General features: G+C 39.1%; 1 protein-coding gene across 2 annotated transcripts in view; it reads left to right on the forward strand.

The window, feature by feature from the left end:
- PDGFRL (platelet derived growth factor receptor like) overlaps positions 1-27,217 on the forward strand; it is a 601,289-nt gene that overhangs the window by 425,907 nt on the left and 148,165 nt on the right. The window contains exon 5 of one of the 2 annotated variants that reach the window (XM_044062414.1): positions 16,988-17,086. The exons of the other annotated variant lie outside the window; for it this stretch is intronic. Within the exon in view, the coding sequence (XP_043918349.1) occupies positions 16,988-17,086 (99 nt within the window). The remainder of the gene's footprint in view (positions 1-16,987; positions 17,087-27,217) is intronic. 2 annotated transcript variants of the gene reach the window in all.

The raw sequence follows: 27,217 nt of genomic DNA on the forward strand, positions 1-27,217 counted from the left end.
GACAGGACGTCTGCCTTTGGAGGATTGGGTCTTGGTTTTATTTGGGATTGCATGATCCATGCATTCCTGAAGGTGTTCATAGAATGCGTTTATAAAGGATTCTGCGGTCTGGGCCGTATTTTCCACAGGCCCTGGGGCTTTGAAGGATTTCGCCTCGGTTTTGAGGCATGTGAAATTTGCTTTAGAGAAGTTTTTCACTGTGGTTTTCTGGGCAGGGGGTGGGGTCAGGATGTGAATATCCAGTGAGATTAGTTTATGGTCTGATCTTACCAGTGAGGGATACACTTCTGGTCTGGAGCATAGTGTCCTCATGTTGGTGATGATCAGGTCCAGTATGTTTTCCCCTCTTGTGGGAGTGGTAACAAGTTGTTCCATAGCATTTGAGTTTATAAATTCTAGGAACCTTTGGGCTAGGGTGTTGGAGCTAGAGTAATGCTCCCAGTCTATGTTTGGGTAATTGAAGTCGCCCAATATAATGGTGTTTGGAGAGACCTTCATATTTTCCAGTATTCTCAGGAAGGCCGAGTGGGGTTCCTGTGTTTGGGAGGGTGGTCTGTAGCAGGCTATAAACTGGAAGGCAGTTTTACCCACAGTTAGTTGCACATGGATAGTCTCTGATGCTTCGTGCTGTGCCACCAACCTGGAGGTGTGGGTATCTTTGACGAATATTGATACTCCCCCTCCTTTTGTGGTTCGGTCCAAGTTTTGGGGCCGAAAAGCATGGTATGAGGTATAACCTGGTAATGCTGGGGTGCTCTCGGGAGCCTTGAACCAGGTTTCTGTTACTGCACAGATATCAATGTTCTCCATGCTGAGGAGAGTTTCGAGTGCGTGCATCTTGAGGTTTAGACTTCTGGCGTTGAGTAGCATTACTCTTAGTTTCTTATCCCTTGTGATACCTATGGAGGTGGGTTTGTCTTTTGAGCCTTGCCTAAAAAAGGCACTATGGGGGTAGCAAGAGCCTTTGCCAATATCCGAAAGCCCAGGGGTGACATGTGCAAGCCGTCCCTAGCGAAGCATTGTGGCTTGTCGAGCATGTCATCCCAGGCTGACAGGCATTGGATCCCCTTTGAATGACACCAACACTTAAGCCAATTGTTGAAATTGATCATCTTGTCTTCATATTGTGGCATCATTCTTGGTGAGGGTAAGATGCTACTCAAGGTCAGGGTCATACCGGCCTGGGCTACATGCTCAGAGAGCTCCTCTATGTCTCTTTTCATGTAGTCCAGGGAGGTACGTCTCAGGTCATTCACACCAGCATGGACAATGGCTGAGTCATATTTGTACTTGCCTTGGAGTGACCTGAGTGCTTGTGTTATGTGGCGGATCCTAGCGCCCGACAGGCAGCTCACCGTGACCTTCTCCTTGTTCAGCCTGGTGAGCGGGACGTCAGTGTGCCTGATGATAGAGTCACCTATTACAAGTGTATTAGGTGTGTTGTTTAGCCTTAAGGGCTGTGACTGTTCAGCACACTGGCTTTGTGAGCTATGTGTTGCACGTGTTTTGTTTTGGGGTAGCGGTTGCTTGGGTGTCTGCTTTGGAGGTCTCTGCTGCTTAGGCAGATTTTTATTTAGAGCCTCCAGTATGTTTTTGTGTGTTTATGTGTTTGGTTTGTTGTCGTGGTAGGTCTATGTGAGACTGGAATTGTAGTGAGTGTGGTTTCCTTCTCCTCCTGACTGGTTACACCAGTACTGAGTTGAGAGAGCTTAGCCTCCAGTTTGGCTATATGGTTGCATCTCTCACATGTGTTGGAATTTGTTGGGAGGAGGAGAGGGTTGTCTGTGTACATGAGGCAGTTGTAACATTGCCTCAAGATTCCCAGATTCACCAGCTGGACCGGAGAGAAGATTGACAACTGACCTTTGGACATGCTAGAATAGTATTGGGAATTCCTTTATAATTGAAAAAAGTGCCAATGGGGAACAAGGTACTGGGAGTTTGTGAGGGTGTAGTGCTTTTAATTTTTTAGAGCTGACTTATATAATTGCTTTAGTGAGCAAGTGCCAGGTAAGTTAAATGCAATGTGTTACAGGTAACTTAAATGCAAAAACGACAAACAGTAACTTTCTTTCAAGTGAAACAAGGAAATAAGTACAGTAAGCAATGCAGATATCACTAGGGATCCACAGAAGTGCTAAAAGGCCGCGTTTAGGTGGAATTAGCGTTTCAGGGAAATAAACAAACAACAAGCATACAAACAAAGCTAGATTCAGCAGGCCTGGATCTAGTCTATGCTACAGCAAACAAGGTGTACCAATTTCAGTAAGAAACAGAATATGCAGGCACTATAAGCCTTTAACCAGAAATTCCCTGCTCAGAAGGGCAGAGTCCAGCCTCTCCTCCCACAAGAGTGCAGACCGCAATCCTTCTTAACATAAAATAACTGGCCTGAAGCCCAAGTGCTTAAACCAGAACTAATACACTTTTAGAATAACAGACACTGAGCTCTCAATCAGCATTTCCCAACTTAGAAGGATGTAAGCTACCTGTCCTGCCACCACAGTGCAGGCCACAAACCTTCCTAATGTAAAACAACTGGTCTGAAGCCCAAGTGCTTAATCCAAAAGACTTAGAAATGATAGCTACACTTTAATCAAGTTACTACCAGCAGTAATAAATACAACTGAATACTTTAAAGAATGCCTGGATTAGTGCTCAAGTTATACAAACAAAGCTAGATTCAGCAGAAACTATCATACCTGACATCTCCACAGGAGCAATAAAACTAAAAAAAAATTTCCAAAGCTAACAGACTACTAAATGATAGTATAAAAAGTTTCAAACCCCCTGCAAACACAGCTAACAATGACTGCTATGCAGAGGTGTACACAAATATCTTGTATAAACACCTAAACAACTGTATACACTCAGCTGTACCTGACCAGATCCTCTTAAAAAAACAAGCCACACTGGTGGACCTCAAGCATAAACAGGTTATATAACAAGAGGAAGAATCTGATGTCTAAGAGCAACAGGGAACTGACTCGGCAGAGAAAAAAATCCTTCCACAGCTTGAACAAGCAAATCAGACATCTTGTAAAGTCCTCTAAAGCTAATTATGAAGATAAAATAGCATCCCAGGCTAAGGATAACCATAAGCCATTCCTTAGCTATGTCAGAAATTTAAAAGGGAATGCCCATCTATGTGCCAAACTAGTTGTGGATGGTACCAGTCATATGGCACCTGAGGAAATTGCCAACCTGATAGCCATCAGATTTGCCACAAACTTCACACCCCTGTCCCCACCAGCCATACCCTAAACCATTCCTGACACTAGTCCCCTCCCTAGTATCTCTAGAGAGCAGGTCATATCTGCACTCTCCAAGGATAAAAACATGGCCACAGTGGAACCAGACAATATCCCAGGCTGCTTACTTAGCAATCTAAAACAAGACCTAGTAGAACCACTTAGAGCTGTCTTTAACCGTAGCGTGAGAAGTGGCTATGTTCCAGCAGAGTGTAGAACAGCACCAGTAATCCCCTTGCAAAAAGAGGCCCATCAAGCGACCCTGTGAACTATTGACCCATAAGCATAATGAGCCTTATTTACAAGGCCATAGAAAGAATCATCATAGACCTTATCAACAGTGATATAGGCAACCTTCAAACTCTTGAACCAACCTAGTTTGACTTTGCTAAGGGTATCTCATGCTTGTTAAACCTGGTAGACTTCTTTGAGAATATCATCAAAGCCCTGGATGAAGGTAAGACAGTGCATACTGCCTATCTTAACAAGGCTTTTGACACAACCCCCTTTTTTAGGCATCATTGAGAAACTCACACAGCGATGTATATTCCCCATTCCAAAGGAGGGATGGGCCTCCTTGAAAGTGATTACATGTATAGATCTGCAATCATGGGACTGCACACATATCTGCTGACTTCACAAGATCCAAACATGCTGAAAGTTTCGAAACCTGAGGGGAATAAATCAAAGATGACTTCTCTGCTTAATCTAGCAGAAGCATATCGGCATCAAGCAGGAATGGAAATCAAACCAGAAGTAGATAAAAGCCAGGCAGCAACTGAATGTGCCAAAAAAACAAAAGAAAGAATATAAGGTGAAGGACCAGATGAGAAGGCAAGAAATGTGGAAAATGCATAAATATAGTTGCAAATATAGAAAACTTCTGGAAGAACCTCATGTTAATCAGTATCGAATGCAGGAATGGTTAAGGAGAGGCAAATTCAAACAGGGATGAAAGGTTAATAAGGTGGCCCAAGATAGTGGGCTACATACACATTGGTTTACAAAGTCCATTAAACATGTGGGAGAAACAGAAAAATGTAGGTTTTGTGAAATAGAATTAGAAACAGTTGCACACCTCATTGCTGGTTGTGACATACTAATGGCAGAAGGACTATATACTGAAAGGCATTATAATGTGGCAAGACTGTTGCACTGGGGATTGTGCAAACATTATGGTATTGAAGTGGCTGAAAACACTGGAAACATGAGCCACAAAGCATAATAGAAAATGATGAAGTCTACATCACATGGGATCACTCATTCCCAACAGTTCAAAAGAGAGATGCTAGAAAACCAGTTATAGTGGTCCATGAAAAGACAAAAGTAGCATTGATCTTTGAAATCACCACACCCCAGTGACTACAGTGTCTTGCATACAGAGAGACACAAAGTCATAAAATATCAGGATTTCCAGGTGGAAACAAGAACAATGTGGTAGAAAGATATCCAGATGGTTCCAACAGTAGTAGGAGCAATGAGTCTTATAAAAAAGAATCTACAGTCATATTTAGATATGTTACCAATACATGTAACCCCATACGAACTGCAGAAGAAATTATTATTGGGCACACTGTGGGTGCTGCTAAGAGCAGTTCTGGCTGACATCAAAGATTGAAACAATACTAATTTCATGAACTTTAATCGTACTCTGACTTAGGAATGGGGTCCATTCCCATCATGGTATTAGAAACCCAAAAAACTTGGAGAAATGAAAAAAAAATAGGGATTAACCTCTATGTCACTAGATGGGTAACCAACTGGCTCACAGGTAGAACTCACATTGTTAAAGTCGAGGACTCCACCTCTACCAGTAGACCAGTCACCAGTAGCATACCGCAAGGATCTGTACTGGTCCCGTTAGTGTTTGGAATCTATTTTTCACAAGTTCAGGCCAAAGTAGATGGCCTATGGCTTACCAGGTTTGATGATGATTGCAGATTGGGTGCAATCATTGCGTCCCCAATGATGTTAACATATTACAGAAGGGGCTAACACAAACAATTAGTGCCAAAGCCACAGTCTAAATGCAAAAAAGTACATTATTATCCCTTTGGCAAAGAGGAATACCCTGGTAATTGCAATATTGACCGCACCCCCCCCCTAAGCCCAGACCCAGTGGCATGGGACTTGAAACCTCAGACTGACAGAAACTTCGATCACAATGTCTCTACAGTGGTAAAGAAAACCTTGTGTACTCTGCATCTCATAAGTAAGGGTATCGCATCTGGGTCTAAGGATCTTATAACTCCACTTTACTTGACCCTCATTAGACCAATGATTGCGTACAGTGCCCCTTTTTATGTGTACCTCACCAGTCACCTGCAGCAGCTGGAGAGACCAAAGAGTTTTCTCACAAGGAAAATTCAGTTCCCCCAAAACATGTCTTACATGGATAGACTGAAAGCCCTGTCACTGTACTCTATATCTTACAGGCTGCTGAGAGGTAACTTGTGCCTAGCCTACAGGGTAGTCTGTGACCCTGCCCTAATGGAAATACTTCACATCTGCAAATGAAATGGGAGAAGAGTCATTCACTCCAGGGAACTTAACCTAGCCGGTGACATCAACAGAACATGCTGGAGAGACGGATATCTCTCCCAGAGATCACCGTACCTTTGGAATAGATTCCCAATTCACATCAAGCAGAGTTTCTCACTGACTATGTTCAAGTGTAACCTCGACAACTGGATGGGACACGGCAAATTCACCCCAAAGGTGGTGCCCATATCCCTTATGGACAGAGGTAGTCAGTGCTGACCTTAGACTCACTCTGCAAATAATGCCCATCTATCCAGGGTCATTTGGGGTAACTCAGGTGTAATATGGCTTAGGCTGTAAGGGCAACTCGGGCATAACATGGGTAGGCTTATAAGGGCTCAAGGGCTGTTAGCCTAGTAATCCACTATGAACTTATGAACTTATTATGACTGAATACAAAAAGGTTTCTGCAATGTGTACATGGAGTTGAACACATTTATTTATTTGAAATTTGTTTACAAGGAAAGTCTGAGTAGGCCTGATGTGCCCATTTTCAGAGGAAGCACAGGGATAAAAACTCCACAACTACAAAATATTTAAGAAAATATAGCAATAACAGAGTAAACATCATATAGAGTACAGCATATAATGTAAAAATCACATAACAATAAAGAAATACAGCAATTTACAAAGAAAATAATCACATGGAAACATAGCAACTTAGATAATTGGAAAAAACTGTAGGAGTAAAGCACAGTGCAGAAATTGCATTGCTTTTAAATCTAAAGAAGGTATCATCATCACATTGCATGAAGATGAAATGCAGGGTTATTATATGTCATTATAGTTACAATGCAGTTTGCTTAAGGGTAAGTAGATATTAGGTAGACAGAATCAGGTCGCTAAGAGAAGCAAAGAGAAATCACTTTGTATAGGGTGAACTCGGCTGAAAGATGAAGGATCTGTAGGAAGGAAAAAAAGAAATGTTTACAGAAACTCAGCCTGAATTAGAGCAGTAGTAGAACCATGATTTAGATAGGAATTCTTGTGGTACATTTATGAATGCCAACCACCAAGTTTTTTGCTACAACTTCTAAAATTACTAAAAATGTCACTTTATGAGATATAAATATGGGGAAGAATTCATAAACAAGACACACACTGTTGGGGGATAATAGGTAAACTGAAATGAAATGGTTCAAAAGTGATTCAACAACAGAATGCACCATGGCTGGATCTGACCTACATTGCAGAGCACAGCGGCTGCCTCTGGTATGCTGAAGGTGTGCAAATGAATGGGGGTGCAGATGTGGTACTGCCTGTACAAGTCAGAGTCAGTCTCATGGAGCTCCAAGACTGACATTTGTCTTGGCATTGCACTGAAGTCTTAGGTGTTTACGAGCAGGCATTCTGTCTTTCAGCCAGCACTCAAGAACAAGAAGATGTATGAGTATGTCCTTTATTACAGTAGAGCTATGCAAACTCCAAAGAATATAAACCCACAGAGCTGGAAACAATTAACATTTTTAGACAAAGATATGTGTCTGCAGTTGTGTGCATTGAAAAATACAAAATAACTTGAAAAAATATTTCCATAGGATTCTGCTGCATATGCTAAGGATCAGTTGGTCTTTAGGTGCTTCAGCAAGCAACAGAGTTTCCTGTTCTCTCTATCGTAAAGAGAAACAGGTCTTCAAAATGTTGTATCCCAGTGTCATCATACACATCATACACTCAGAGAACCGGTACACAATGACATGCATAAGGCACCTGGTAAGTATAAATCGGTAATGAGCTGTATGCAGGATCATAAATTTAGGAACTACATGGCCCATTCATAGAGAACCTCATGCTCTGTGTATTAGTAGATTAAAAAACCCACATGCACAGACACACACACACACACACACACACACATATACACTTAACACATACACATGCATGTAGGCACACACTCACACATACAGACTCACACACACACACACACACACACACACACACACACACACACACACACATATACACTTATACACATGCATGTAGGCACACACTCACACATACACACAGACAGACACACACACACACATGCGTATGCATACACATACACAGACATGCACAGAATGACAATGGGTACATGTGTGTGTGTGTGTGTGTGTGTGTGTGTGTGTGTGTGTGTGTGTGTGTGTGTGTGTGTGTAGATACTGCATCCCATTTGTTTAGGTGTAACACCCCCATTATTAGGAAGCCGAATGCCTTACCAATGTTTCATTATTTAGATGCAAAACACCCCATTGCGTAGATTTCAACGGTCTTGATGTTTACACTTTAACATTCCCCACATCCTCATGCTTGGATTTCAAAATGTCCTGCCTGAAGTAAATAAATGGCTTTCTTGGTTTATGTCAGCTGGACCCAGAGGCTGGCATGTTGTGCCGTCTTCATATTTCAGCTAGCAGTCCACCTCTGGCAGTGCTGCCATGATATGCTGTAGGAAGGTACAGCACTGTGAGCATGCTCAGTATGCAACACATTTCCCTCAGTTCGGCAGAAGTTATGCACAGTCATGAGCATAATCTTTGTCACTCTTATGTACTTTCATATTCAAATTGCTACATATATGAGTTATTGTACACGAACAAAAGGTAAATTACTGAACAGGAACACTGAAGATTTCTTCTGAGGCACAGCGTGTACAACTTCAGCAAGATCCTCATTTACTCTTCTTGCTATAGAAAAATCCTTCACATAGCTGGTTCTTACTTTTCAGAATTCGCTTCCAGAAACCATTATAAACATTGATAACCTACCCTCTTTTAAGTTAAAACTACTGTCCTCCAAAAATGTCCACTTTGTGAAACAAAATAGATGTTGCTGCCTCAAAGACCCTGGTTAACCCCATTGTACTAAACTCATGCAAAATGTTTTAAGTTACTCTCTTTATTTTAATTCTGGAAGGACTTCATTGTTGTCAAGATATGTAGTGTGTGTATCAGCTTCTGTATGTTTACAATATACCTATAATCTTAGCATGTGTCTTCCAAATGTTTGTGCCTAGTAAATATCTTTCACAGTATATTACACCTGTAATGTATTTACGTTGTCTTGTTTATATATATAATGCATTGTTTGTTGTACATTTTGCCTGTGTGGCATGGCTTGTGGCCAAAAATATTATTCTGACCAGTTCACATACTCTAACAAACATTAGCAAATAAAAAAATGATTATTTCAGTAAACTGCTTGCAAGTTATCATGTTTCAGATGTGATCAGTCGTGTGTTCACATGTTCAGCAGATCAACTCTGTAAAACCTTTGCCTTTTTTAAAGCTAAACCTATACCACCAGAGTAAGTATATGAGTGTGGTATTTAAGTAATAACCCACGCCTGGGTGTGGGTAATGCTGGATTTACCCACAGTTGGTGTGGTTTGGTCAAGAGGGCGAACAAAGACAACCGTGGGTAAATCCAGCATTACCCACACCCAGAAGTTGGTTATTGCTATTATACAATGACATTATTTAAGAAAATAAATACTTTTTTTAAATAATGTCCTTGTATAACGGTGCCATGCTGTCCTTCCCTCGCTGGACAGCTCTGCTTTGCCATTGCTGATGTCCTGTGCATGCGTTTGGAACTTGCATTCCCACGCATACCCAGTACATCAGTGCTCGGGAAAGTAAGCAATGGAGAAAAGATTTCCGTTGTTACACTTTTTTTTTTTTTTTAAACCCTTAAAATTAAAGAATATATCAACAGAAAAAAAGTCCGGGCGATCGGACCTTTTTCTGTTGTATATTCTCAATGGGCACGCTGGTTGGGCTGGCCAATCAGCGTGCTCGTTTTACGATGTTACCGGCCAGTCATTATATAATTATTGTTTTGTTGTCTCCCAAATGGCAGAAAAGTAAGCATCTTAATGGCTATGTAGGCAAATTGTTGCTCCTTACCCATACAGGATTCTTTATCTTTGAAACAAATTGATATTTTCTTACAAGATTTTTAGAAGTATATTCATGACACGTTGCTACAGAATGTAGTTCGTTGTTGAGATTGGATATTAAGATATATACTTATCCTCATTCTCATGTAATATGTCATTCATATTTTTCTCTCTATATTGGGAGTGGCATATTCCAGTGTCACAAATGGACAGCATTACAGAAGAATATGTGTAATATTTACATGTTATATACGTTCTAAACATATTGTACTGATGCAATGAAATGCAGTGAATATCAACTACTTACAGGGACCAAATATAATGTAGCTTGACAGATTGTCACACTGAAGTGCTTTTATGGTTCTTAGCAGAATTATCAGGAGGATTATTCTTGGGCCCTCAAGTGCAAACTGCATCTGAGTCTGCCATTCCAACCTTACGGACAGACGTACCACAACATAGAATTTGCCATGATCATTTGTCCTTGTCAGTAGAGGATGTTCTTGTGCTGTGCTATATAGAATAAGAGAAAATGTCATTTCCATTTTATATCTAATGTCATGACAGTTAAATGGGTCTACTTCACATTATCGAACAACCAAATCTTTGACTTTCAAATGGCCAAGAACATATGATCAAATATTTGAATGTTCAAAAATGTGAAAATAAAATAAATAAACCAAAAAAAAAAAAAACTAAACAGTGCTAGCAGGGGGGCAAGCACTCCTGCACCCCCACACCCCCCTGCTATTTAAATATACCAACTCTGAAATCACACTACATTGAGATAAAGGGAAATTTTCCCGTTCTGCACTCTATGGAGATCCCCATTCAGACCGTTCAAACTTGTAAAAGTTCGATCATATGGTCTTTTAAAAGTTCGACCATCTGAAGGGGACCCAGTTAAATACATGTTCTGCGCACTTTAGTATTTGAACTTAAAAAGTCACATATTCACCACTTATGGAAACTGAATATAATATATGACTTAGCAGAATGTCAAATTAAAATACTTGTGCAAGGCTTATAGCAAGTTGAAAGTAAACATTCAGCCTCTTTTTTGGCAGGATCTTTCAATTAAGAGAACATTTTGCATTTATGGTGGAATTTATATGATTTTATTTCTGATGTACTGCCACCTCAGTACAAATATGTGTTGAATATATGTTGAATCCCCACCCTGATATAAACCTACCCCTTACAGAAAATAAATATAATGCAGCTTTGTCAGTCTTTCACATTGAGATGTCTGTACAAGCCTGCATTTTGTGGTTACACATCAAATGCAATATCTCAATTACACTTAACAATTCTAAATAAGTTTCATATAGTTATACTTGGACCCCCCCCCCCCCCAGGTACATATACATATCTTACTGCCATTCTAGCCTTAAGGACTTATACACAGCACAGCACTGAATTTAACTAGGTCATTTTCGTCTTGCCAGATCAGGTATATTTAGTGGTGGAATCTGTCTAGTAACAGCAAAGGTGTCTATGGTATTTACTTTTTTATTTTTTAGACAGTCGTGAATTTTGTGACCTGAAAAGAAGTGACATAACTTACCTCTTAATGAAGAATATAATGCAGCTTGAGAGACTGACACGGCGGTGTGGGTGGCTGCGGTAGTGCAGTGGTTAGTGTTGCCGCCTCACAGCAAGAGGTTCTCTGGTTCGATTCTTGGCTGGGGTGCCTTCTGTATGGAGTCTGCATGTCCTCCCTATGGTCATATGTGTTCCCTCTTGGTGGTCTGGTTTCCTCTTACATCCCAAAGACATGCTGCAAGTGGATTGGACACTCTAAATTGGCCTTAGGTGTGAACATGTGTGTGTGTGTGTGTGTGTGTGTGCCTTCTGTGGAAGGTCAGGTGCCCATCTGGCAAATCAACACTGTAAAACTCCACTGCCAATTGTTCTGCAGACCATTGTTCTACTATGGCAACCCTTAAAGAGAAAAGCCAAAAGGAGAAGAGGAGAGACTGACACTTAAAAATCTCTCTGTATACCTGCATTTGTATATTTGTTTTCTGTGTATAGACATTGATACCTAAGTCACTTTTTGACAGTTTTTAGCACAAGTGTCAGGAAATTATACTTGGAACTGCATCCATGACTAAAATTTGGCCATTAAGAACATTAATAAGATTCAAAACTGGTGATAGTTTGGTCGTTTTACCATTTTCTTAACAAGGAGTGTTTTGATTGTGACATCCTTCTACTGGTAGAAAATTGCCCCTTTCACAGAGACGTGTGTATCATTCTGTTTTTTTTGATATAATGCTGTTTGAAATCGTCTGTTGATTGTGACATCCTTCTACTGGTAGAAAATTGCCCCTTTCACAGAGACGTGTGTATCATTTTGTTTTTTTTGATATAACGCTGTTTGAAATCGTCTGTAGATTTGTTGGTCAGTTACTTATACATAAACTGTTCTTCCTGTATTACTGAAATGAACCCATGTCAGATAATTTAAAATATACTTCCTCACATTAAAGATTCCGCCCCTATGATCTTTCTCAACTCCTTTGGTGTCTCATCTAGGATGGAACTGGCCTCCATTATGTCTCAGACAGTGATGGTAGTTTGACCTAATATATGTCACATGCCACTGAGCGTCATACCCACAAGAAAAGACATCTTAATGCTGATTGGCTGCATTATATTCCTCTCCCTGAGTCAGATTTTGAATGGCAGCCTGATGAATTTTGGTGCATGACATATAAATGGTCATTCTTATTCAAGTGACAAAAAATTAAATGTTAAATATCTACCATTCTTTTTAAAATAAAAAACTGAAGCATAACCAATAAAAGGTAAAGCACTAGCATAAGCTGTTTATTTATGCCGGTAGAGCAGTGTTTCTGAAACTCTGGTTGGCAAACCACTGGGAGTCTGTACAATACATTCTAGGGGTCTGTGTGCTCACCTGGATTTCAGGCATCATCAGCGACCTTGTGGAAAAAAAAAAGAAAAGTTGCGCCACTCACCATCAGTTTATAAAAAAAAGAAAAGAAAGAGACATCCTTGTCTGCAGCTGAGCTGCTTAATTTCTATGTTCCTGGCTAAGCAGCTGCTTGCCCTGAGTTTTTAGAAACTGAAAGAAGAAACAACTTCCATGTTTGCAGCTGACACTGAGCAGCTGCTGACTTGCCCTGTGTTTTCAGCTTGGCATTTAGAACTCAGAGGGAAATCTAAACAACTGCTCTGTTCCCTTCAAGTTAGGTCACTTCACAAAAACATAAAAGGACCAAATCTTCATACCACACAAAAGAAAGGCAAGGAAATCCACCATCGGGACATATGGTTCTTTATTACAACCGTTCTGGTACCTCGGCTTTTCGCCTTCTGCTGGAACATTTACAGCTTCCCAATAAGTCCCTTTATATACCATTTTAAACCAACAATAAATCAATTAAACTATCTTAATTACATTAATTATATAATTAAATAAATACTTCACCATACAACCAGTTTTTGAAAAGTTGCAAACACTCTGAAAGGAAATGTTGTTCAACATATAAACAATACCCCCGTTGGCAACAAATTAATTCATGATAATATTTAAATGTGACTATAATACCTTTTATACAAATTAATATCTACAAATACATAAAAAATATCTCTATACGAGATTGAGTACATCCATAACAAATATTTCCACATTTAAATACGTTCACTTTTAATATATCATAAATTAATGCACATACAAATGTGAATTCTTAAAACATTATACATGCTTTTAAACCTGATTTCTAAAACTTTATTTCTCAACTTGATATTTTAACTTTTAATAACAATGATTCAAATGCATTACTAAACTGTATCAAATATTAAGATTGTTTTCCAAATTCATTCCCTGGGGGTATAATGTATGAAAATTAATAATCATTCGACTTTCCAGTTTGTTCAACTGATGTTTAAAATTACCACCTAAAGGCGTGGGGCATGCAAGAATACTAAAAAATAAACTATCTTCCAACCCTTTGTGTTTTGACAGGAAGTGCATGGCCACTGGACTTTCAAGTTTTTTCCTTCTCACATCATTAAGATGTTCCATGATATGCACCTTAACTTTCCTCGTGATTTGACCAATATACCAAAAAATAGGGTCACAATTACGCCCTATAATGTGAATCACAACACAACTGTCACAGTTGTAGTATTCATTTGCCCTGTACAGTCTGCCATTGATCTTAGTTCCATCTAAGTTTTTGACCCTATGACAAACTGAACACTTTCTGCAACCTTACGATCCTACTCTCTTCCCCATGACATGAAAATGTCTAGATTTTGAATCTTTAATATTTAATAATTCTTTTATATTACAATATCTGCCATAGGAAAAAGTTATATGCTTTGGAAACAAACATCCAATGGAAGTGTCATGAATCACTATTTCCCAAGCTTGTCTAACTATGCTCTCCAAAATGTGCCAAGTTAGGTCCCAGATTTATGCTGGTTGCTGTTAACAGAAATTACTGCAGAGCTGATCCTGATGATCTTGCTGAAAGACCCTGGCCTGAAGGTATTTTTTAATCAAGGCTTAAATAAGAAGCAGTGCAGTTGAGAGCATAGCTGTCAATAGGGTTGCCATCTTTTCAAATGCCCAAAGTGTTACATTTTTGGTACAAACGTCAGATTTTCCAGGCTGAAACATACACACGGCCAGTACAAAGGACAGACCTTCACCTTTTTGCCTAAATAAAAGCTTATTCTTGTAGCATTTTAGTTGCTTATTCTATTTCTTATAACATTTAGGTGTTTCAGATACAAAATAACTGTTTTATGCAACTATTACATCAAATATAGGAAAAAAATTTGTTCTAAATTCACAGGACATTTGCCATTTTTACAATTTTTTTGCAGGACACAACTGCCCAAAGAGGGACTGTCCCTCGCAAAGTGGGACAGGTGGTAACCCTAGCTGTCAACTGTCCAGATTTTCGGAGAATGTCCAGATTTTTGCCTTATCTGGTCTGTTTCTCATAAAATGGTGTTTTCTGGCAAATCCCTGGTAAATCATTTTGTACTGAAGTCAGAAAATAATGGCAGACAGTTGCGCTTTAGACTTCATATTTTTCAGAAAATTTGTACTAATGCAAAACTTGTTGTTCTATCAACTTTATAATTTTAAAGAGCAATATTTAAAATGTCTCCTTAGTTTTGGCCTTCTGTCTCTTACCCATTATGACATGCTTTGTCCAGATTTCTTGCTCAGAAGAGGTTGTGTGTGTGTGTGTGTGTGTGTGTGTGTGTGTGTGTGTGTGTGTGTGTGTGTGTGTGTGTGTGTGTGTGTAAGAGGGAGGGAGGCAGGTGTGTGATCTGATGAAGTTTTTTATTTACAGAATGAAAGCGCTTATCTTTTTGTGTGATTTATCAACTAAAACTACATTCACGTCGGTGGTTTTCCATGGTTTTTTGTCTGTTTTGCTGAGTTTACCTTGTTTGTCCTTTTTGTGAAGTCAGAAAATAATGGCAAACATTGGAGCTTTAGACTTCATACCTTTCAGAAAATTCGTACTAATGCAAAATTTCTTTCTTTGACAGGTATGGTGTGTGTGTGTGTGTGTGTGTGTGTGTGTGTGTGTGTGTGTGTGTGTGTGTGTGTGTGTGTGTGTGTGTGTGTGTGTGTGTGCGTGTGTGTGTGTGTGTGTGTGTGTGTGTAAGAGGGAGGGAGGGAGGCAGATAGTTGTGTTTGGTGTGTGTGTGTGTGTGTGTGTGTGTGTGTGTGTGTGTAAGAGGGAGGGAGGCAGGTAAGTGTGTGTTTGTGTGTGTTAGAGGTAAAGAGGTGTGTTTAAGAGGTAGGTAGCATACCCTTCAGCTGTCCAGGTTTTTGCAGAATGTCCAGATGTTTGCCTCATTTGATCTGTTTCTCACAAAATGGTGTTTTTCTGGTAAATCATTTAGGACTGAAGTCAGAAAATAATGGCAGACGTTTGAGCTTTAGACTTCATATCCTTCAGAAAATTTGTACTAATGCAAAACTGCTTTCTTAGTTTGTAAAAGCAATATTTAAAATTTATCCTTAGTTTTGGCTCTCTACCCCCCCCCCCTCCATTATGACAGGCTTTCTCCATATTTCTTGTGCTGAAGAGGTTAAGAGGTATGGTGTGTGTGTGTGTGTGTGTGTGTGTGTGTGTGTGTGTGTGTGTGTGTGTGTGTGTGTGTGTGTGTGTGTGTGTGTGTGTGTAGGAGGGAGGGAGAGAGGGAGGTAGGTGTGTGTGTGTGTGTGTGTGTGTGTGCGTGTGTATATGTGTGTAGGAGGGTGGGAGAGAGGGAGGTAGATGTGTGTGTGTGTGTGTGTGTGTGTGTGTGTGTGTGTGTGTGTGTGTGTGTGTGTGTGTGTGTGTGTGTGTGTGTGTGTGTGTGTGTAAAACATAGGTAACATACCCCTTACCTGTCTGGGTTTTTGCAGAATTTGCAGACTTTTGCCCCATATGTTTGTCTGTTTTGTGCAACTGTTTTGTTTAGCTGGCTAGCAAATTCTATCACTATTGTGTATAGAATTTTAAAGCAGTATTAGTAGCACGACAGGTAGCATACTTGTGTTTTAATGCTGAAGGCTGTGGGTTCTCCTCTCACAACAAGTAGATGGATTGCTGATACTGTGCTGTATTTTCAAGGGGTGGGTGCTGAAGTCCTGAAAATGCCCTCCTTTAGAAGAGATTCCTAGTGTCTATGAATCTGTTTTCAGTTTGCCATCCATGCAATATTACCAGCTTACCATTTTTTTATGTAACATAAGTAGGCAATGTATTCTTCAAGGGCAGCAGGCACTGAATGTGTACATGAAACACTGAAATATAAAGTTGTTTGTTAGCAGCAACCTCTTCATTGGTTACTGTTCTCTTTAATGTGGAATTATTCAGATGACTTTTACTTCTCCAGAGATTGTGCACATTGACCGATATTGGTGGACTATAATGACTGAAGTTTGAGTGGCCTTTTTTGTTTGAAATGTTCTGAATTGGGCAGTTTTGTCATTATTGGTTCATATGTTTTGTTTCATTGCTTACTGCAAAAATGTGCAAAACTATACATTTAAAACACTCTACCAGGTGATGTATTATACAAGGGATAAAATTTTAATTGTTGTATCGTAAAATTTATAGTCAGGAAGGTGATTCAAAGAACTTTTGGATGGTCCTAAAAATGTCTGCAAGGGACCATTGCTTTGAAAACAGCCCAAAGGTAAACTTAATCTGCCACTGGTCAGATGCATTTTCTTTGAATGTGGGTTTCAGCATTTGATCTCTACTCAAAGCAGGTGTTTTGGAAGGAAAATAGTTTTACAGGTTCTTCCATTTGTCAACAGACTCTGCCAGAATCTATAAAGGAAGAAGCAAGCAGTCTAGGAACTCAATAACAGCACTTTACACTACTGGATTATCTCACACAGACTGCAGTAAAAAAGGTAAAATGAAAGAAGTATCAATACATTTTTTAGCATAACCTTTAGAATTCAGAAAGATCCTCACCACTTACATAAATTGGTAGGTCAATTTATGTGATGGTGAAAAAAATGCAATTCAGAGACAGTTATGGCCGCAATGAGAAAGGCCCCAATATCAGCCCATTAGCCTATCTCTGAATCGCTTTGTTCAACGCTGGCACTGTGAGACCTGAAGATGCTAATGTTTTGCCTGGCAGCCCATGCATTGCATTGACAAAGGCACCCCCTTACAGTCACACACACGTACACACACACACACACACACACACACACACACACACACACACACACACACACACACACACACACATATGCACATACACACACATACACATATAGACAAAGAAATCTCCCACTTGATCAAACTTGTGGGAGTACTCATGCACTCACCCACACACACATGCTCCAACACACACAGACACATGCACACAGACACACACACACACACACACACACACACACACACACACACACACACACACACACACACACACACTTACAGGCACACACATTCTCCCAGCTTCATTCATGCCACTATACATATATGCACAGTAACATAAGTTTGCTTCACATAGACATAAGTATCACATGTATTTCAGCTTAATTCATGTAAATGCATACTGTCCCTGCAAATTCCCATTGTTTAAACACAGTAAACTAATGGTCAAGTTTACTTTCATCCACAGACAGCCCCCACTCCCAACCAGCAGTTATACCCAATGTTTCTGTGAGCTCAAGAATGAAAGACAGTGATAGAAAATAATGAGGAAAAAAGGTCCAACATCAAGAACAGATTTTAGGTTTATATCTTAAATACTTATAAAATTACTAGAGTAAGAGGTTTTACATTATTATGCACTTTGTAAAGGAAGTGAAGTTTGAAACTTGAATATCTGTCATTATTTAATTACTATAATCCTCAATGACTTCCCAGAAAAAAAATTAGAAGCAAACCAAAAATATGAGGCAAAGTCAAGTTCATAATTTGCAATCAGGGAGAGTTTCAACTTTTAACTTACTAAATAACAATAAAAACTAGTGCTGCAAAGCTAGATTAATTAAACTGAGCAAACAAGAGAATAAATTGCTTTCATTCGTAGCTACCACCACCTCAAACCAACAGTTACAGCCACTTTCATGACAGTATACATATTGAACATCTGATTGTATTGTTTTAAAAATAATGACCACATAATGTATTTCAACTTTGTTTCACAAAAACAATAGCCCCTGAGTAAAGTGCTCCTTTCCAACTTGCTGCACACATTTTACATTATTCCTCCAAAACTAGCCCACAATAATTAAACAAATTGCAGAGTGGTAAGTGATGCTTCATTTGCAAACAGCAGTTCATCTCACTCTCTTAGTTCAAGAATCAGGGTCAAAGCTAAACAAATAATTAGAGACAAAGGCCCAAAATCAGGGATAGATTTTAGATATTGTTTTTATATACTTAGAAAGTTGTTAGAATAACAGGTTTTACATTAGAGTGTATTTTCTGAAGGATATGAAATCTAAAACTCAAATGTTTGTTATTTAGTGACTATAATCCTCAATGATTTGGTAAAAAAGCATACATTTTATGACAAAGAAATGATCAAAATATGGGGCAAAAGTATGGACATTCTTTGAAATCAGGGACAGCTGAAAGCTATGCAGATAGCTTCAATACCCAGACCAGCAAATATAGTTACTGAGTTGTCTCTGCACATCTCAGATTCTAATTGTAGTTCAAAATAAAATAAGACTGTCACTGATGCAATGCATTTTACCTACATTTCTCACAAACAAATAGCACTCCCATCTCCTAGCCATTCACTGACTGCTCATAACTGGTCACCTACCAGTATTAAAAAAAGAATGTTCTTCACTAATCCTAGTGTGACCCACTGTTACACTTTCAAATAGGGAGTCCTCAACTACCACTATAGAATTTAATATTTCAAGGCTTTCTTCTCATTGCCATCCCAATGAATCATGGGAAGACAGTGAGCAGAAAGCAGCAGTTGCTTTAGACTGGGCATGTACTTGTTTGCTTATTTATTTATTGATGTATTTATTGAAATAGAGAAACATTTATTTGCTTTAAACATAAATAAATAAATATATATATAAATAAAATGCCCAAGCATCACCAATGGCTTGTGCTGTCCAAGTACGCATGTGTAAATGGTAGACAGCACAAGTATATAGAGGTAAATACTCACCATGCCTTTATCGCATAATATATTTTTTAATTAAACTAAAACTAAATATTTATTATAGACACTAGGTGGCTTGCAGTGGTCCCCCCAAAGCTGTGGACCCTGGCTGGCTGCCCAAATCACCCCATTATAATCTACCACTTCTTCATTTGGCTTTATGTAGAAAAATATTTTTAACTGAATTAAAATACACCATATAGCATGTGCTCTTACACACACACACACACACACACACACACACACACACACACACACACACACACACACACACACCTTCAATAATCTAATGTCCATCTCTTCAGAAATGATTTATACTACCCCTTCAAAACTCAAAATAAGCACTATGAAAACTTGAAACATCCATATTTTTTTTGTTTTTTTCGCCAATTTTTAAAACATTTTTCTATAATGGAATTTTAACAAAACCCTTTTCACAACTTTTCTAAAATGAATTAATACATTAACACTTCTTCATTTTCTTCACTTTGTTCCACGAGTAAGCCTAATATTTTAAACTTGTTTATTTTTGTACCCTCTTTTCATATCAGCTATAAATTCCATAACCTGTATTCAGTAGTTTTATTTAAAGAAAATACATATCAGCTGCATTTGCATAAAACCTTACATAACATCTTTCCCTTTATATCTTTAATTATCTTCTGCTATTTGTACAATAATCCTATTAATATGTTTCATAACAAAAGGCTAAAGGGATGTTTTTGTTTATAGCACCTTTTTCATGTCAAACTTATCATTCAACTAAACACTACCCATCATTCTGTCAGTTGCTCCTATTTATACCTGCTTAATCCAACTATATGAATTGTTATTAATATCTAATTCATCCATAATTTTTCATGGAATTAAATGTTTCACAAAGTGAAAGATTTGTTGTTGGTCACAGGAGGCAATGTCCTTCTTCTTCATTTCTCTGTTCAGCACAAATCCTTTAATTAATGCCCAAAATAATTTTATTTTTATCTGTGTCTGCTCTTGCATTATTAATGCTACGTCATCTGTCACTTTATTTAAAAATATATCAGTATTTTAAATTAGTATCAGGAAACCTTAACAAACTAGCAATTTCCTACAACATCGCTAGATTTGCCACTGGCTTACCTTTTAGAACCCACCACTGTCAAAATCTAAAACAGCTAGGTCGGCTAGAGCTACAAAACTAGCTCCAGTTTGTTCAACTGACCATTGCTCATAAGATCTTGTATCAACCTTCTAAAACCCCAATACTCACTAACCTTATCACCCCCTACAACAATCTCAAAACACTGCGCTCATTGAATAAACTACTTGTTAACACTACCAAAGCAAACAACTCAGCAGGTGCCTCCCTTTTCTCTAATTCAGTGGGAAATAACTGGAACTGACTTCCCTGTGAACGGCTATCATTGCCCTCAACAAAGCTTTTTAAACACAAACTGAAACCATATCTTAGAACACGCTGGCTTTGCCCCTGCTCTAACCCTAATTAACCTGTCTCAACTACTAATAGGACCCCTTTTACTTTCCTAATACTTATTTTAAACGTCATTCTAACCAATACTATCTCTCTTTTATATCAAGCTTGTGTAGATAAGCACAGTGTTTGATGAATGTCCACTAATTATTCTGTCATTTGTCAGACTTTGTTTTTTTTTTCGTTGTGTTTCACTGCTGAAATGACTCTAAATGAATCCATTTGTAACAACTTTATGTATTGACTTTTTTAGTAATGTATTAAAATATTACTTTATTTCCTTTAGAATCTTTAGGTAGTGGAGCTTTTTCACTGCTGAAAGGACTCTAAAGGAGTCCATTTGTAACAACTATGAGTATGTATTTTACATTATAGTATTGTATTAAATATTACTGTATTTCCTTTAGAATTTTACGTAGTGGAGCTTTTCTCCTCGGGCCTCTACTGAAAATGGATATGTATCGAGTTAGACTAGCCCGGTCATCAAATGTGAAATAAATAATAAAATAAAAATAATGAATTGGTATCTAGTTTCACAAGAATTTCATATCACCTGATTTTTTTTTCCTTGAGATACAGCCACTGTTTTCTTGTCCCTTTATTGCCTATTACTGACTACCCATACATTTCACCTATTTTCCAGTATACTTTCAATATTCATTTTATAAAACTCATTATAGCCCATCTGTGCCATGAACTTTATTGTTCACTAAACTCTCTACAACTGCTTATGTTTTCTCTGAACAACCTTTCTGTTCTTTACCCACTGTCCATCTAAATTATCACAAGTATTTCCTCCCTCAAAATATTTGCATACCTATTTTCTTCTCTTAATAAAGCTTGATCACATTTCTGTTTTTCAGAGTTTCCCTACACATAAGGCTAACATTTACTGCTATTAAATTAATAAGATGATCTTATTTTCTACATATTTCTATTTTATACTGTACCAATTATATATCTTATATACTGTGACTGTACATCAGCAGTTTAAAAACTATACTATTTGCTGCTGCTTTGCATTGTATTTTACTACTGCATTTGTAGCACTTTGTATTTCACACCAACTGGGCTGCTTCTACTTAATTTAAGAAAAGAGCTGTTTCTGCTGTTTTATTCTGTTGCTATTATTAATTCAAGAAAAAACGCTGCTGCTTTTTAGACTGTTCCTTATTTAATTTAAAAAAATTATCCTGCTTTTTTCTGTTGTCCCATTGCACTTCTGTTGACTGCAGTGTAGACTGGATTCAGATCAGCTGAATTCAGTTCTGTTTGTAGACTGAGCTCTAAAAATCAGGACATCTTTTTTTGGAGACGCCCTCCTCTACCCTTGTGGCAGGAGCATGCAGTATGACTATCTAACTGAAGGTTATTGGTTCAGGGCTCAGTTTGAGCTATTTCATTGGTGCAGGGCTCAGTTTGAGCTTTTTTCATTGGTTTCTTTGTATTAGCTGATTTGCTCTTGCTTGTGGTAGTGCACCACTGCGCACCGGGGATAGTATTTTCCCTTAGAAGTGGCTGCTATCCAGCAGACCAGTTCTTGAAAAGCTGTCACCTGTTCAGTGAACCACTCAGCAGAGATTTTACCTCTTACCTATCAACATCAGACCCTATAGATCCCCGCTTTTATAGACCTCTTACTGTACACCCCATAGGTTAGTCACCCTAAAATAGCTGCCTGATGCCCCCATCTTTTTCTCCTTATCTGCTAAGATACCAGGTTCAAACCTTGCATTATGGATAGTCAGTTTCCCTTGATTTCTCCTACCACCTTGATTGGCATGGTGTATCCTGAGGCAGTGTCGCAACTGCCTCATGTACACTGACAACCCCTTACTGCTAAATCACTCAAGTACAATTTGTGAGAGATGCTTCTACACTAAGAATCTGTAATCATTGCCTCTCTCATGCCCAAGACAGCAACACTAAACAGGTTGTCAGCTCAGACACCACCACTCCTAACGTAATATGCACCTAACACATAAACCTTCATATGCAGAGGTACTCTTCAGAAAACTACCTAAACACCAGAGACTTCCAAAACACAAACATGCTACACATAATACAACATCCAAAGCACCCAATACACATAAAAACACTAGCTTCTGTGTCTCACTAAATAAGCCCTTAAGGAATGCATAACTATTCCAAATGTTTTAGTTATAGGTGACTCTATAGTGAGACATACAGACACCCCACTCACCATGTTGAACAAAGAAAAAGTTAGAGTGAGCTGCCTGTCTGGTGCAAGGATTCAGCAGACCAGATATGCAGTCAAATCTCTAAACAACAAGTGCCATTAAGACTCCTTCATAGTTCATGCTGGTGTGAACAGTTTGAGATGTACCTCTCTGGACTATATGAACAGAGGCATGTTTGAGCTCTGTGAATATGTGTCCCAGGCAGATATGTCCCTAGCTTTGAGCAGCATTTTACTCTCACTTAGGATGATACCACAATATAAACAGAAAATGACTGAGTTGAATAATTGGCTTACTTTCTGGTGTCATTCTAAGGGGATCCACTTCCTGTTGGTCTGAGACGACATGGTGGATAGATCACCTTGCTTTGCCAGAGATGGTCTTCACCTGGCACCTCTTGGCTTTCAGTTGCTGGCTAAGGCACTTGCCTCCCCCATAATGCCTTTTAAGGCAAGGTCACAACAATAAAGTTCCCAATGTGAAAATATCAAACATAAAAAAAACTAAAGGTCATGCTGCTAAACACCAGGAGTTTAGCTCAGAAACTCCACTCTCTGGAAGCACTCCTCTCCCTGAAAGATGTTGATATCTGTGCAGTCACAGAAACCTGACTCAAGACCTCAGAAAGTACCCCGGCCTTGCAAGGCTACAATGCCTTCTACACTTTCAGACCCCAAATTGAAGGTGTGAGAACCAAATTACATGGAATATCTATCTTTATTAAAGATAATTACACCTCTAGACTGGTTAGACAAGAAAACTATAGAGCTAGTGCAGATCAAAATTACCAAGGGTAAGGTTACAGGTCCCCTTCCATGAACCAAGATGCCCACGCAGCTTATTTAGACCTACATGGGGCAATTAAGGTGCAACCTTGCACCCTAGTCATGGGTGACTTCAACTATCCTGCCATTAATTGGGAAACTTATGTGAGCCCAAACTCACTCACACAAAAGTTCCTGGACTTTGTTAACTCAAATGCCCTGGAACAGTGCACAACCCCACAAGGGACTCCAACATTCTAGACCTGGTCCTCACCAGTATGAGGAACTGATGCAACACCTCAAGTGTAGGGCCTGCACTGGTTAAATCCGACCATAAATCAGTCATTTCTGAAGTAGCAATAGCACCCGAACTCCCCAAAGGAGAAGTCAGGCTAAAAAGCTTCACCACAGTTAACTATACCCTCCTAAGGAAAGCTATAATTGACTTTCAAGCTCCAGTTTCTACAGATGGCAGTGAACCCCAAATTAAAGGTGCGAGAACTAAATTACGTGGAGTACCTATCTTCATTAAAGATATTTACACCTCTAGACTGGTTAGACAAGAAAACTCTATAGAGCTAGTGCACATCAAAATTACCAAGGTTAAGACCCCCCCCCCTTCAGATCATCATCAGTTACAGGTCACCTTCCATAAGCTGTACACTGATGCCCTCTATAAACATCTACACAAATGTGTAGACACAACTTTGCCAGATAGGATTAAAGCAAGTTCCTCAAGAAAAAACAAACCATCCTTGTGGACGTGTAATATGAATAAATTATACAATAAGCAAAAGAAGCTGCTGTCTAAAAATACAAAAGTGAGATCCCAGACCTGGATGAGCACCGTCTTCAGCCTGAACAAGCAAATAAGACAACTTGTAAAATCTTCAAAGAGCAACTATGAGAAAAATTTAGCAACCGTTGCCAAGGAAAACTGTAAGGCTTTCTTCAGTTGTTTTTGCAACCTAAAAGGTAGGACTCAGATATGTGCTGAACTAATTGTGGATGGCATCACACACACTGACCCTGTGGAAATTACAAACCTGCTAGCAGACAGGTTTGGTGAAAATTTTACCCCCCTATCCCACCCAAGCATACCACAAACCATATCTTTATCATCTTCTCCTCCCTGCATCTCCAAAGAGCAAGTCATCAATGCTCTGTCCACAGCTTCTATGGGACCAGATGGCATTCTGGGCTGTGTTCTTAATGTTCTAAAATAAGATCCAGCTACTCCATTAGGCACTCTATTCAACCACAGCCTGAGTACTGGCTTTGTCCCCCCTGAATGGAAAACTTTGACTGTTATCCCTCCTCCACAAGGGTGGCTCGGCAACAAATCTGGGTAATTATAGACCCATAAGTTTCACCAGCCTCATCTGTAAGGCAATGGAATGAATCATGATGGACCTCATAAATAAGGATATTGGTGACCTACATACCCTGGATCCATCCTAGTTTGGTTTTGTCAAGGGCAGGTCATGCCTGCTTAACCTAATGGACTTCTTCAATAACATGACCAGAGCCATAGATGAGGGCAAAGCTGTGCACACATCTTGTCTTGACTTGGTCAAAGCCTTTGACACTATCCCAAATTTGGGCATCATTGACAGACTAACCCAGTTTAATATTAACCCCTGTGTTGTCAGGTGAGTTTCAAACTGGCTCACAGATTGACAACACTCAGTCAAAGTGAGTGACTTTACCTCTACCAGCAGACCTGTTACCAGTAGGATCCCACACATGTCAGTGCTGGGTCCCCTATTGTTTGGCATATACTTCTCAGGGGGTGTGGCTAATCAAGTTTGTGAATGACTGCAAATTAGGTGTTATCATTGAATCCCCTGGTGATGTCAGTGTACTTCAAAAGGGGCTCACACAGACCAATGATTGGTGCTAATGCCATGGTCATAAACTAAATGCTAAAAAATGCATCATCATTCCCTTCGGTAAAAGCAATGTCCCTGCTGATTATAAAATAAACAGTAATACCCTAAGTACCAATTTAGTAGTGAGAGACCTGGGAACACAAGTTGACTGGGACCTCAGCTTTGACCACCATGTGACTACTGTGGTGAGGAAGGCATTCTACGTCACTCACCTGATTAGCATAGGCATTGCCTCCAGAGCAAAACAGGTTACAGCTCCCCTGTACTTGTCCCTCATCAGGCCTATTATTGAATATAATGCTCCCTTTGGTATGCACCATACCAGACAACTGCAGCAACTTGAGAGAACTGAGAGATTTATAAGGAAATTCAGGGTCTCCAGCACATGTTTTATATGGACAGACTGAAATCGCTGTCACTGTACTCAGTAGCATATAGACTACTTAGAGGCGACTTATGTCTGGTTTACAGGGCTATCTCTGACCCAAATGTACTGGAAATGCTGCACATCCATAAGACAAATGGGACTAGAGTCACCAGTCCCAGGGAACTCAATCTGGCCTGCAACATAAACAGGACCTGCTGGAGAGACAGATGCATCTCTCAGAGGCTGCCACTCCTCTGGAATAGGCTTCCAATCCATATCACTACTACTTGTAGAGTTTTTCTGCTTTTCTCACCCTCTGTGAAAGTTAAGGTTTTGCTCACTTGGACTATCCTGGTTAACACATGGAAATGGATATCAAATAAATAAATAAGTAAACAAGCAAACAAATTAGTAAGATCAAGGTTAGCAACATTGGCCTTAAATTTCAAACACCATTCTGTTAAACTGTTATGTGGTAGTGCTGTTTCTTAGTAAGTTTATCAACAATTAATAGAACCATTTATTTTAAAGAAGCTAACGGGTTATTCTTCCAGTGAAGTGAGTTTTTTTGTTTCTTAGTACAATAATGTATAATGGAAACATCCATACCTAAAGTCAGAAAACTAGTTCTGCTTAGTAATCAACTCTTAAGCAGAAAAAAATATGTGCTATAGGTGTTGTTGTTTGTCTTTTTTCCTGGTTAGGGGTCGTCACAGCAGAACTCTGGTCCGCTAATGATTGGCAGTAGATTTTTATGGTGCTGAGTTTCCAGCCCGATGCCCAACCTTCAGTGAAGGCACATCCATTCACGCATGTCTTTCGGAGGCCACTTGACCATAGGGAGGACATGCAGATTCCACACAGAAGGTACTCCATCCGAGAATAGAACAGGAGAACCTCTTGCTGTGTGGCAACAATGCTACCGCTGTACCACCGTGGCTTATTAATATGTGCTATAATACTGCACAAAATAACATGCTTATATGTTGGTTTTGCATATAGCGGTTAACTCTTAAAAAAATCAGACAAAATTAATTTTTTTTCAGAAAGCTGTTTCCTTCCATGCTATACCAAAATTGAACACTAGTCAGCTTCATTGCCATTTTAGATTTTAGAAGCTGTTTGACTGACCAGGATATATATATATATATATATATATATATATATATATATATATATATATATATATATAT

The sequence above is a fragment of the Protopterus annectens genome, chromosome 2.part1, assembly GCF_019279795.1.
Source record: "Protopterus annectens isolate FY-2018-M chromosome 2.part1, PAN1.0, whole genome shotgun sequence".
NCBI classification, from domain to species: domain Eukaryota; kingdom Metazoa; phylum Chordata; order Ceratodontiformes; family Protopteridae; genus Protopterus; species Protopterus annectens.